We start from the raw sequence: 13,427 nt of genomic DNA on the forward strand, positions 1-13,427 counted from the left end.
GCATGTTTGTTCGTTTTCGGCGTGCGTCACACCATTAGTTGGTAATTGTTGAACTAAACTAAGCCGGTTAGCCTATAGCTGTTGGTTAGCATGCTGCTGGGACTGGGGTAACTGTGTTGTGCAGGGTAACTGTGTTGCGTGTAACCGTGTTTACACTGACGCGAGCACTGCCAGTCCGGTTACACGGCATGTTGTGTCCAAGACGGGTAGTTTAGCCTTAGAGTTTATATTATTAAGAGTTTAGCCCAGAGGTTTAGACATGATTTTATCATCTGATTGTGATCTGAACTGTATAGACATGATCTGATCTGAAGAGAGAGAGAGTGAGACAGTGAGTGTGTCCAGGTCCAGGACTTGTCTTGTGTTCTCCTTTAGCCTAAATGTCTATACCTCCATGGCATGCTAGTTACATGTCTGACTCAATCATATTTACTAACTACAACGTTCTACAACTGCAGAGAGAGAGAGATGAAGGCATGAAGCAGGCCCACTGCTGTATAGGATTGTGTTGTCCATTAAACCTTTTCATAGATAACCTCAAAGACTCGACTTGTTTGACAGCATCAGCAACATTCATCAGTGTACAGTATTGTAATGTTCTCTCCCAAGAGGGATGCCGCATACTTTAGACTCTAAAGTATGCATCATGACATACAATTCAATTCAAAGGAGCTTTATTGGCATGAGAAAACATACGTTTACATTGCCAAAGCAAATGTACACACTCTAACGTTTAGAGTGTGTCAGTGTGCACACACACACACACACACACACACACACACACACACACACACACACACACACACACACAATTAGAATCTCTCTGTCTCTCTCTCTGATTGATTGAATACTTGTATTAGTCGTAAATGTAACCAGCATAGAGGTACACAAGACAGGATAACACAAACAAGTCAAGGAGCCATTGTGGTCTTATGTACTCATTTCATCAACATAGCAAGCATAAGTCAGGATATTAACATATTAATAAATGTCACCAACAATCACAAGATACTATCTGTACAAAGGGAAAAACTGGGACCTTTTCATAAATGTTTGATATAGCCAGACCTATAATATCTAATATGACTGTTTTCGAAATCATTCCCAAAGTTCCTTGTGTGTGTGTGTGTGTGTGTGTGTGTGTGTGTGTGTGTGTGTGTGTGTGTGTGTGTGTGTGTGTGTGTGTGTGTGTGTGTGTGTGTGTGTGTGTGTGTGTGTGTGTGTGTGTGTGTGTGTGTGTGTGTGTGTGTGTGTGTGTGTGTGTGCCCGAGATGCGACAGCTCCTGACACAGCATGCACAAGTTGGTGGCAGTTTTTCAACCTAAACTAACTTGTTTTAGATGTATTAACACACCCGTTGTAACTGCCATCATTAATGTAGAGGATGAGAACAATGCTTGGTACCAGCGTCTTAAGGATGCTATTATAGAGCGTCGCAGTCCCGCCCCCTACCATGGCCCAGGAAATGATTCTCCGTTCATTTTCCTCATAGACATTTCAGAAAGTATTTATTTAAAGACGTTTACGCCGCGGACAAAGCCAACTCGTCGTGACAAATCATGACAACAAACACAATTTTTTGGGCCGAACAAATAATTAGAACGAAGAAAAAAACGGCAGGTTACAACACTTTTTTTGTTGTTTTTCTTCTTTGTAATTATTTGTTTGGTCCAAAATATTGTTTGTGTTGTCATGAGTTGTCACGACTCGAGTTGGCTTTGTCCGCGGCGTAACCGTCTTTAAATAAATACTTTTTGAAATGTCTATGGGAAAAATGCATTGGGATTCATTTCCTGGGCCATGGTAGGGGGCGGGACTGCGACGCTCTATACAGCTTGGCTACAAATGTAAACTACTTGTGTTCATATTTTGAGGCCTCGGTAATGTCCATAAATCAGTCGTGAGGGGCCTGCAGATTGCAGGCATGCCCAAGCCGAGAGCTAAGGCATCGGCAAAATTCTGTTCGCCTGTGTCGCCATATATGGAGAAGGCGATGCTTTCTGTACCCGTGATCTGTATCCTGAAGCACTTGTTGTAGAGTTTTTTCAAGTTTGCGCATCCACTATTGTTTGTGTTCAAGAAATTTCTTGTAAAATGTGAATGCAAATAAAGATGTTAAATGTGTGTGTGTGTGTGTGTGTGTGTGTGTGTGTGTGAGAGACAGACAGACAGACAGACAGACAGGTCACCATGTCACGTCACGGCAGCACAGCGAAGGGTCAGAAGAACAAACACGGCAGCGGTGGGGGGTCAAAAGCCAAAGGACTGAAGGACATCCGCATTGATGAGTGTGTCAAGATAGCTGTCAACCTGTCCCTGGAGAGGTTTCACTTCAGCGACCAGAACGGTAACGTAATTGCGGCCTTCATCAGGCTATCTTGTGATAGCCTGATGAAGGCCAAATAGGCCGAAACGTTGCTGTTTCCCTATTAAAGTCTTTTCACTGCATTTGAAGTGTGCGCAACTGCTATTTTTTTTAACATTTTTGAAAAATCTTGAATGCGTTCTTAACACACTCTTCTGGGGGTCCCTGCTGTGCACAAACCATTTGCAGATGGAGAGGGTCCGTAGTCAATACGTACTGTATAATTTTGAGGGTCCTTGGCACGAAAACATTTTAATACTATTCTGAATTAGAAGGGGTTTGTAGAATGGGCCTCAGGTCCCATTAAGACCTGGAACGCATCTGTGTTTTAACCACTTTAACCATTATTTTAAACATTAGCTGTTGAAAAGTAGCAGATATTCAAGTCCTTGAAATGAAAAAGTTTGAGCACCACTGATATAGAATAGAAACATCTTTTTTTTCCCAGAAAACTGTCAGGATTTAGAAGACATTTGTAGAATCAGGTCCTCGGGTCTTAATGGTTTAATGTGTTTAACAGAGATGGAGTTCCCGTCGTCGTTGACCAGCACAGAGAGAGCCTTCATCCACCGCCAGGCCCTTTCTCTGGGCTACGTGTCCAAGAGCAGAGGGTACGTTCACTTTGATTGACAGCAAATGCTTTTTAGTCATATTCATCTGAACTTTTAGTTCAGTTTGAGTTGAGTAACATTTTAGTTGACTAAATCTACAGTTGATTTAGTTGACTAAAATGTATGGGACGTGATGGTGGCGTAATGCCTGATTGTCTCCACCAGCCGAAGGCATGGGGAGAGTATGTTTTGCACTCTGTCCATGTGTGTGTCCGTCCGTCCATCTGTGTAGAGCTAATCTCCGGCACCGTTAACCCGGTCGATGCCAAACTTTACACACACACTCACGTGATGCCAACGACCTACCTCTGCCCAGAATTTTCCAGAACGGCCTGTTGATAACCTTCAGACCATTAGCAGCTGACATGGGTGGCATTTCTCCTTTTATGAAGATATTTCTTACAAGTGTGACAGAGATACCAGTTTGCGTTAAGATCAATGTAGACACTGAATTTAGGATTCTTCAATTTATTTTCAAAAATGTCTTCAAATAAATTGCATGTTCTTTCAATAGAACTACGGATATTGTCATCAATGATGGTAACTCCATTTTCAAACATCATTTGTTCACAACAACAGCACGGGAAGACTGGACCATATTTGACATACCTTCTGAAATTTTCTAGCCTGTCTTGTTGTGTTCGCCCTTTCTGCATCCTGGCTTGTTTCATTTTTTTCTTCTTTGGTCTTTCTTTTTCTGCTCTTCTTATTGAATTTTGTAATTGCTTAATTTGACGTTGTTCTTCTTCACCTCTGTCTGTAGTTTTAATTTGGAGCAGAGTGGTTTTCATGTGTGTTACAATGTTTTTGTTTTCAAGTTCTTTTTGTTGAGGTGTTCTTTTAGCTCTCCCAAGTATCTTCCTTTTAGTCCTTCCGAGTGTCATCCTTTCTCTGTTTTTCTTTCTAACTTCTTTCTGTGTGATCTTTTTCTTCTTTGGTCTTTCTTTTTCTACTCTTCTTATTGAATTTCGTAATCGCTTAATTTGATGTTTTTCTTCTTCACTTCTGTCTGTAGTTTTAATTTGGAGCAGAGTGGCTTTTTTTTTAATATCAATTTTATGTTGTTTCATTTTATGTGAATGGAAAGCATCGTCTTCTGATGTTCTTTTCCTTGAAAATGATCTGTGACCATGCAGTTGATTCAGCTGGGGTGTTTGTCAGCCTAATCAGCTATAAGCTGTGGTCTGGTCAGGAGGGTCTGGCTGGGGTCTGGTCAGGAGGGTCTGTCTTGGCAAAGAGCAGCCGTGATCTAATATTCTCTTGGTGTTGGACAAGACTTTGTCTTGCGTCTCGTCTATTGGGCTTCCCACCGTCTTTAAAATCTTTGGCTTCAAGGGTCTCAAAGACTGAATGGCCTTCAGGTCTGATTCTGGTAGGGTCGTCTTCTGATTTATGTTGGGTCGTCAATTTTATGTTGTTTCATTTTATGTGAATGGAAAGTATCGTCTTCTGATGTTCTTTTCCTTGAAAATGATCTGTGACCATGCAGTTGATTCAGCTGGGGTGTTTGTCTGGTGTACGGTATTATATAACGTAAGATATTATATAGCCTAATCAGCTATGAGCTGTGGTCTGGTCAGGAGGGTCTGGCTGGGGTCTGGTCAGGAAGGTCTGTCTTGGTAAAGAGCAGCCGTGATCTAATATTCTCTTGGTGTTGGACAAGACTTTGTCTTGCGTCTCGTCTATTGGGCTTCCCACCGTCTTTAAAGATCTTTGGTTTCAAAGGTCTCAAAGAATGAATGGCCTTCAGGTCTGATTCTGGTAGGGTCGTCTTCGGGTCTGGTCAGGAGGGTCTGTCTCGGCAAAGAGCAGCCGTGATCTAATATTCTCTTGGTGTTGAACAAAACTTTGTCTTGCGTCTCGTCTATTGGGCTTCCCACCGTCAAGATCTTTGGCTAGGTAGGGTCGTCTTCTGATGTGATGATTTGTGACCATGAAGTTGATTCAGCTGGAGTTTTTGTCCGATGTGAGGTATTATATAAGGTAAGGTATTATATAGCCTGATCAGCTCTGATCTGACGTAATGAAATCACACCCGGATGTGATTTCACAACTGGCTTTTTTTGTGCAGAAAAAATGAGCATGGTTGCTATGGTCATCCAGTTCACCCGGGTGTGATTTAATTACGTCAGAAATTATTTTGAACATAGCAACCATGCTCATTTTTTCTGCACAAAAAAGCCAGTTGTAGGAGTGGTTTACACCACTCAAAAAAATAAGTCATAGTTTTATTCGACAAAATTTACACTGAATTGCCCTCATAGTGAAAAAAATAAATAAATTGGACTATAACATTGTAACAGCAGGACGGAAGACTGCTTACAAACATCCTTTTGTTGACTTCAGGAAAGGTTCCAAGCGGTTCCTGACCATCCGGAAGAAAGCCGGCCTGCAGCGCGTCCAGTCCCGCATGAGCGTTGAGCTGTCCAGTAGCTCCATGCAGACGGTGAGGAGCCTGCTGCACAGGTTTCCTGTCACCTGCAAGGAACGCACTGACCTGCTGCCTCGCACAGCAAGCCACACGTCTGACCCCCCCGACACTGGTGAGTGGTACTGGCCCTAACCCCAATGCAGTAGGGCTGTCACGGTCACACATTTAAGTTGACGATTTAACCCTACATTGGCTATATCAAAATAGCTGATCTACAAATCTACAAACTCAGGCTATTTAAAAAGTAAAATTCGAAAAAGTTATATTATTTTTGAAATGGGGGGGGGTCCTTTTATAAACACTGATTAAAGGCCATTACACACTGCAAGATTTTTGCTGCAATTATTATGCTGCCGGGTAACGTTTTTGGTGCTTGCCGTCGCCGACAAAAACCCTGATCTGACGCAAGATGAGGCTTTGATCGCCAAGGTTTTGCTCACTGTGTGTGAAAGGCTCTGCGAGAAGATCTGGTGGCGATTAGACCTTTTATTCCATGGGTAAATTCAGGTGACATACATATTGGCAACTATATTAACATTGCAGTGCGTGCATGTGCATACATGCAGAGAGACAGAGAATTATTTAATGAAAATCATTAGTGACCTCTCTCGCTCTCACACACACATCACATACCTTTTGTCCTGTGATGACTTTAAAAAGCCCCACCGTGTGCACGGGCCATTAGAAGGCATTTGTAGAATTGGCCGCAGGACTTAAAAGGCTTAAAGGTGCTCTTGTGTACCTTTTTGTCCGGTTCAGACAACGGCCGTGACAAGAACAGGACCAACGGGCGTCTGAACAACGGCATCCCCCAGGTTCCCCAGAGGCGGTCGGTGTCGGAGCTAGATGCGTTCCGTCGCTCCCTGCCGGTGTACGAGCGCCAGGAGGAGATCGTTCAGATCATCAGAGAGCACCGTGTGGTGCTGGTGGTGGGAGAGACCGGCTCTGGTAAAACCACACAGGTAGGCCCAAGTACTCACATTTGTTACTTAACTCCTTTACTGCCAACGTTGATTCAGTCTGTAGTCCTTTTACTGCTACTACTTCAGGTGTGCCATTAATGACAGTAAAGGACACCCTCTCGTGTAATATTCCGTAATTGTAACTAAACAATAACTACATTGGATCCTTTGGTACACAGTTTTTCCTTTTTGGATATGCATGGTTTCCACCTGTGACAGCGACTGTATGGTTTGTCCTGCAGATTCCACAGTTCCTGCTAGATGACAGCAGCAGAAAGGGCGCCCCCTGTAGGATCTTCTGCACGCAGCCCAGGCGGCTGGCAACCATCGCTGTGGCTGAGCGGGTGGCAGCTGAACGAGGCGAGGCCATTGGACAGACTGTGGGCTATCAGATCCGACTAGAAAGCAGGTAATGAATGAGGCGAGGCCATTGGTCAAGCTGTGGCCTTTCACAGTGGTTCTCAAATGTTTACATTTCAAGGTCTCTCCTTAACTCTGACAGTGTCCAGAGTTAAGGACACTGTCTCAGGCAGACTTGATGCCCGGCCACAAAACGGCCTGGCCAATCAGCAGCAGCTATAGGCGGGATAGCTGCTGCTGATTGGCCAGGCCGTTTTGTGGCCGGGCATCAAGTCTGCCTGAGAGTTCCCAGATGGGAGCAGGAGGGGGGAACCCAGTGTACTCTCTGCTGCCCCATCTGGCGGAGTCAGGTTACGTTTTGTTCAAAATGCTGCAAAACATGAACGCAGTGTCCAATTGTGGTGACACTGTGGACGCATTTTCCCACTAGGCTGAGAAAGAAATGGCACTTGACTTTTTTAAATGGTGGAGACCTGTGCCCCGAGGGACACTTTTTCTAGTCTTTTTTTTATTTCTTCATGAAATTACTGAAAGAATCATTGAATTTGTTTTAAACGGTGCACCAACCAACAGACAACAAACCCCAGTGCATGCAATGGGAGAAGAAATAAGAGTTGAGACGAAGAACCATTTAAGTCCATAATGTATTCTGACCCCTCCCTGAAAAGTCCCATCTGTCCTACCCTTATCCATAATTTATACATTATGGATATTATTATTATTATGGACTTTATTGATATGCAATTAAACAAAGATTAGATGTATTGTTTTAATCGAACCCCAGCCCTACTAATTTAGTTAACTATCTTGTTTTAACCTGGCAGGGTGACAATTCTGTACTAGTAGAGTGATGTTAAGTAGTGAACTATCTTTGTTTTAACCTGGCAGGGTGTCTCCTAAGACCCTGCTGACATTCTGTACTAGTGGAGTGTTGCTGAGGACCCTGATGGCTGGAGATGCCGCACTGGCCACTGTCACACATGTCATTGTGGTGAGTGAAGGTCTAGCAACTAGAGTTCAAGGTTCTTCTTTATTGTTTCATCTTGTTTACAGGTACATACCCCGGTAAGAGTAAAACCTATTTTTATTCGGTGTGTTATTAGTCTTGCATAGCCAGATAATCAGAGATCTCCACCTGCTGAGACGTGTGGTGACATCTTAAATCCAATGAATGCACTAAAACTATGCACAGCTTAAACCCCAGCATCTGTGTTCTGGGTAAACCTTCGCAGAAATCATCAACACTAGGAGAGACTAGTGAGTCTAGTGTATTGTGGTGTAAACTGTGTGTGTGTGTGTGTGTGTGTGTGTGTGTGTGTGTGTGTGTGCGTGTGCGTGTGCGCACGGCATGCCATCAGGATGAGGTTCATGAGAGGGACGGTCTGACAGACTTCCTGCTGATCAAGCTGAGGGACCTGCTCCAGACCATGCCGACGCTCAGACTCATCCTGTCCAGCGCTGCCCTGGACGAACAGCTGTTCCTCAAATACTTTGGCTCCTGTCCCACCATTCACAGTAAGAGCTGCTGCTGTGCCGTCCTTCACATGAGATACAAGAATCGAAATAATGAAATAATTCTAGAACGAAAATTAATCGATAAGATTTTGCAAATCTGTTTACATTGAGGCGGATGGGAGGTGGACTTTTCACTTCCTGTTCATTTCCGGTTTTATCGGTTTCCTAGCAACCTAGAGCAATTCATAACGTTGGCAATCAATGAAAACCCTAAAATGAAATTGGTGGGGAATGTGTTAACTAGTAACCAATCATTGTTTTATGATTAATACTAGTCATTGTTTTATGATTAAAACTAGTCATTGTTTTATGATTAATTCTAGTCATTGTTGTATGACCTATGCAGTCAAAGGACGTCCATTTGAGGTGAAACAGCTCTTCCTGGAGGACATTCTGAGGATGATGGGATACGCCAACAAAGACATGATCAAATATAAGAAGGAGCGGCAGAGAGGTAATCATTTATCACTCGGTTTGATACTGCACACATGTGGTGGAAAAGGATTCTGATGTTGGGCTTGATTTAACTCGTTGACTGCCAAATGGTGCTGTTCGCTACTTCACTTGTGTAAAGTGAATGGTGCCTTTTATCATCATGATGATGATGTATGACGCTAAGAACGTAATCATACATCAGCCTTACAATGTTTCACTAAATGGAGTTATTTGGTTAAACATGTGGTGACATTTGAATGTGTCCTTAAATGTCATTGTTGTCGTGTAGAGGAAAAGACTCAGAAGTCATGCAGCGAGTGGCGTGAGGATGATGAGGGTGGCGGTGATGACGATGATGATGATGGTCACCAGAGCCCAGACTCGTGTCAGGAGGACGCAGGTGACACCATCATCAATGAGCTGGTAAGACCCTACAGCCATGGATTAAAGTGCATGCTCTGAGGTAGGCTCATAGCCGAAACGCGTAAGCGTTCCATTTTGGTGTGTGCCAATGAAGAAATGGAAATGTGTGTACTTTGTCTGCCATTTATAATTGTTTTGGATGTGCTACCTTTTTGGAATTTTTTTAATTCCTATTTTTTGATGGATTAAAGTTCTCAGTCTTTTGGTTCCACACAAGTCTTTTATGGAATCATGTCGTGAACCGAATGGGAACATTCGGTTAAAATAGAAGATCTGCAACCTTACAATGTGAGCTTGTAGATCTGTTGGGCTATTTTCGGTGAACAGATTTGGCATAGAGGGGGGAAAAAAGAGCAGACTAGGAACAGAGCCAAAGGTACTTTTCGTACTGTAAATACCAATACTTTTGTACTTTTACTCCAAGTACATTTTGAATTCCGGAATTTTGCTTTGCAGCATTGATACTTTTACTTAAGTACAGAATGTGAGTACTTCTTTCCACCACTGGTTGACAGAGTGAGCCTGTGGACGCTGTGGTGCCTCTGGAGCCGTGGCTGTCCAAGGAGATGGACTCCTGCATCTCCAACGTCTTCCATCACCAGGACGCAGACGTCTTCGTTCAGCTCTTCAACCTCATCCTCAACGAGAACGTCAGCGGTACGACCCATCACAATTCTGTGCTTGTAGATCGGCTATTGTGTGCTAATGCTACTATTAGAATAGGGATTCTAGGGTTCAAGTGGTTAATGTAAAATCACACCCATGTGAACTGACCGGTGCAACTATACTTTTATTGTACTGTACTGTACTCTACTGTATTTACGGTACAGTTTTATGGTTAGTTATACTTTTATTGTTATATAGTTATTGTGCTCAATGTGAATGGGCCTGTAGGCTGCTCAACAGTAAATGGTAAATGGTGCATTTATATAGCGCCTTTATCCAAGGCGCTTTACATAGATTGTGCATTACATTCACCCATTCACACACACATTCATACACCGATTGCGGCGGAAGCCATGCAAGGTACCAACCAGCACATCGGGAGCAATTTGGGGTTCAGTGTCTTGCCCAAGGACACTTCGACATGTAGACAGGAGGAGCCGGGATTCGAACCGCCGACCCATGGATCATTGGACGGACCTGCTCTACCTCTTGAGCCACAGTCGCCCACAGTGCCACTTTAGGACACAAAAAGCCAGTCATTGGAGTGGTGTGCACCACTCAAAAACAAAACACAACAGACAGTAACTCTGAGGACCCCCTGTTGAAGACCTAATGTGATTGCTTTGCAGTGGACTACACGCACAGTGAGACCTAATGTAATGTGATTGCTTTGCAGTGGACTACACGCACAGTGAGACCAGTGTAATGTAATGTGATTGCTTTGCAGTGGACTACACGCACAGTGAGACCAGTGTAATGTAATGTGATTGCTTTGCAGTGTACTACACGCACAGTGAGACCTAATGTGATTGCTTTGCAGTGGACTACACGCACCGTGAGACCTAATGTAATGTGGTTGCTTTGCAGTGGACTACACGCACAGTGAGACCTAATGTAATGTGGTTGCTTTGCAGTGGACTACACGCACAGTGAGACCTAATGTAATGTGATTGCTTTGCAGTGGACTACACGCACAGTGAGACCTAATGTGATTGCTTTGCAGTGGACTACACGCACAGTGAGACCTAATGTGATTGCTTTGCAGTGGACTACACGCACAGTGAGACCAGTGTAATGTAATGTGATTGCTTTGCAGTGGACTACACGCACAGTGAGACCAGTGTAATGTAATGTGATTGCTTTGCAGTGGACTACACGCACAGTGAGACCAGACCTAATGTAATGTGATTGCTTTGCAGTGGACTACACGCACAGTGAGACCTAATGTAATGTGATTGCTTTGCAGTGGACTACACGCACAGTGAGACCAGCGCCACAGCTCTCATGGTGGCAGCAGCGAGAGGCTTCCTGACACAGATGGAGAAGCTGATCACCATGGGAGCAAACCTCCACCTCAAAGCCAACAATGACTGGTAGGCAGACTTCTGACAGATTCTGTGAGAGAAACAAGCAGCCTTTTGGTGAAAAGGTTGTGACCTGGTCTCTGTGCTTTGCAGGGCGGCTTTAGACTGGGCCAAACACTTCCAACAGAGTGAAGCTGTGGACCTACTGGAATCCTACCTGTAAGTCTTGTTCTCTTTATGTCATCTAAAGTTGCAGTCCTGTGTGTGGGGCAGTTCAGATACAGTAGGGCCTATATGACATTCTGTACGGCTGTTTCCTTCTCTTCAAAAGCTTTCTTCTGTAGTGGGTATTGTACAATTTTGTATGAGGAACAATTGTAGATTATTAGTGGTTTGTGCTATGAATATTCTGTTAACTCTTTTGACTGCAACAACCAGTGAAATATGAAAACCGGGCCGCCAAATATTCTACACTTTCCGTGATTCTTTGAGCCAAAGAATCACGTGACTTGATCCCCTTCCCCTATTCGCTCATTCTAGGACATGACGTTCAGTATGTGTAGTCAGAACAGTAGTGTCCAGTTTGGGGATGATGATGAACTGCTCTTCTCTTTCTAATCTGGTTTTGGAGACTGGTTGTGTTTCTGTGTTTTTTTTGTTTTTGTTTGTTTGCATATAAGTTATGCATGTAGTTGAGGTCATGTTATGGTCTGTATTAACCGGCAGTGCGTAATAAAGAACTCTTTAAAATCTCTCTCTCTTTCTGCTTCTGTCTCTTTCTCTGTCTCTCTCTCCCTCAGCTCCATGGTGGAGAGCGGTCATGTGGATGAGAGCACCCTGGTGCAGCGTGGCGGTGCAGAGCTGAGCCCAGAGGAGCAGCAGCTGCTGGAGGCCTACCACCACAGCTTTGATGACGACAAGGTGGACCTGGACCTCGTCCTGCATCTGCTGCACAACATCTGCACCACCTCTGAGGACGGTGAGTTGTTTTTGGTTAAAGCACTGTACTGTAAGCTGACGATTAACGTGTTACAATTTGCATTTATGTTATCCTTTGAGGCTTCGTAATCACAAATTACACAGGGCAGATATGACAAATAACTAAAATATTAAAATAAATTACTGACACATTAATATTTTTGTATATATATTTTTTCTTTCCAGAAAATGTACAAAGCTTACAAAAAAATGTACAAATGTGTAGCTTTTATGACGTGTTGTAAGCTTATAGATCAACTCTTTCCGCTATGTTTGAAAAATGTTTGAAAATGTATGGACATTTTTCAACATGGAAACATTTGACAATAATGCATAACTAAGTGTGATTATCTCAAATAATTGCAATTAGGTGATTATGTAATAGTGTGACAGGCCTACCGTGTTCTGATAGTAATCATATTTTAATCATAGTATTATGTTTATTATATTTGTTTTCCCAGTAACAGGTGTCTCCCTGTGTCTCCAGCTCTTTAACACTGTGACTGAACAAACACTATAGCAACGATGACTAGTACTACAATTTATAGTTATGTAACCCTTATTTTAACAAAGGAATATCATTTACTTTACCTCTAACTCATTTTGCTGGGGAGTCCCTGGACCCCACTCTGAGGACCACGGCCCTAGAACAGTGACCCCACTCTGAGGACCACTGTTCTAGAACAGTGACCCCACTCTGAGGACCACGGTTCTAGAACAGTGCCCCACTCTGAGGACCACGGTTCTAGAACAGTGACCCCACTCTGAGGACCACGGTTCTAGAACAGTGACCCCACTCTGAGGACCACGGTTCTAGAACAGTGACCCCACTCTGAGGACCACGGTTCTAGAACAGTGACCTCACTCTGAGGACCACGGTTCTAGAACAGTGACACCACTCTGAGGACCACGGTTCTAGAACAGTGACCCCACTCTGAAGACCACGTTTTAGAACAGTGCCCCACTCTGAGGACCACGGTTCTAGAACAGTGCAGTAAAAGGCTTGTTCTCCTTTCCCTGAAGGTGCTGTTCTGATCTTCTTGCCTGGATATGAGGAGATTGTTGGTCTCAAAGATCGCATCACCTCCTGTGACGACACGAGATTCTCTGAATACGCTCGCAGGTAAATGCCCAGCAAGACACTGGACCCCTAACTAGGGTTGGGATCCAGAACTGCAGCAACCGGATCCAACATTGAGATTCCGGAATATATATGTGCGTGTGCGTGTGCGTGTGCGTGTGCGCGTGCGCGTGCGTGCGTGCGTCCGTGCGTGTGTGGCATAGCATGTAATTTGACTCGGACTAAGGGACTCAGGAGTCTGTCCCCACCGAGTCCACTCGAGTCACTACAATGCTATGAAATAAATGTATTATACC

The 13,427-nt window shown here is 43.8% G+C and overlaps 1 protein-coding gene across 3 annotated transcripts in view; it reads left to right on the forward strand.

Annotated features, from left to right (window-relative positions):
• Positions 1-13,427, forward strand: part of ythdc2 (YTH domain containing 2) — a 32,082-nt gene that overhangs the window by 366 nt on the left and 18,289 nt on the right. The window contains exons 2-15 of one of the 3 annotated variants that reach the window (XM_079488685.1): positions 2,165-2,347; positions 2,886-2,976; positions 5,323-5,519; positions 6,167-6,369; positions 6,612-6,778; positions 7,618-7,720; positions 8,088-8,244; positions 8,591-8,698; positions 8,969-9,102; positions 9,618-9,759; positions 11,015-11,141; positions 11,226-11,291; positions 11,873-12,051; positions 13,074-13,173. In XM_079488685.1, the coding sequence (XP_079344811.1) occupies positions 2,191-2,347; positions 2,886-2,976; positions 5,323-5,519; positions 6,167-6,369; positions 6,612-6,778; positions 7,618-7,720; positions 8,088-8,244; positions 8,591-8,698; positions 8,969-9,102; positions 9,618-9,759; positions 11,015-11,141; positions 11,226-11,291; positions 11,873-12,051; positions 13,074-13,173 (1,931 nt within the window). In that variant the 5' untranslated portion in view covers positions 2,165-2,190. The remainder of the gene's footprint in view (positions 1-2,164; positions 2,348-2,885; positions 2,977-5,322; positions 5,520-6,166; positions 6,370-6,611; positions 6,779-7,617; positions 7,721-8,087; positions 8,245-8,590; positions 8,699-8,968; positions 9,103-9,617; positions 9,760-11,014; positions 11,142-11,225; positions 11,292-11,872; positions 12,052-13,073; positions 13,174-13,427) is intronic. The other 2 variants (XM_079488684.1, XM_079488686.1) reach the window with 2 other exon arrangements.

Source organism: Electrona antarctica, assembly GCF_951216825.1.
Source record: "Electrona antarctica genome assembly, chromosome: 19".
Taxonomy (NCBI): domain Eukaryota; kingdom Metazoa; phylum Chordata; class Actinopteri; order Myctophiformes; family Myctophidae; genus Electrona; species Electrona antarctica.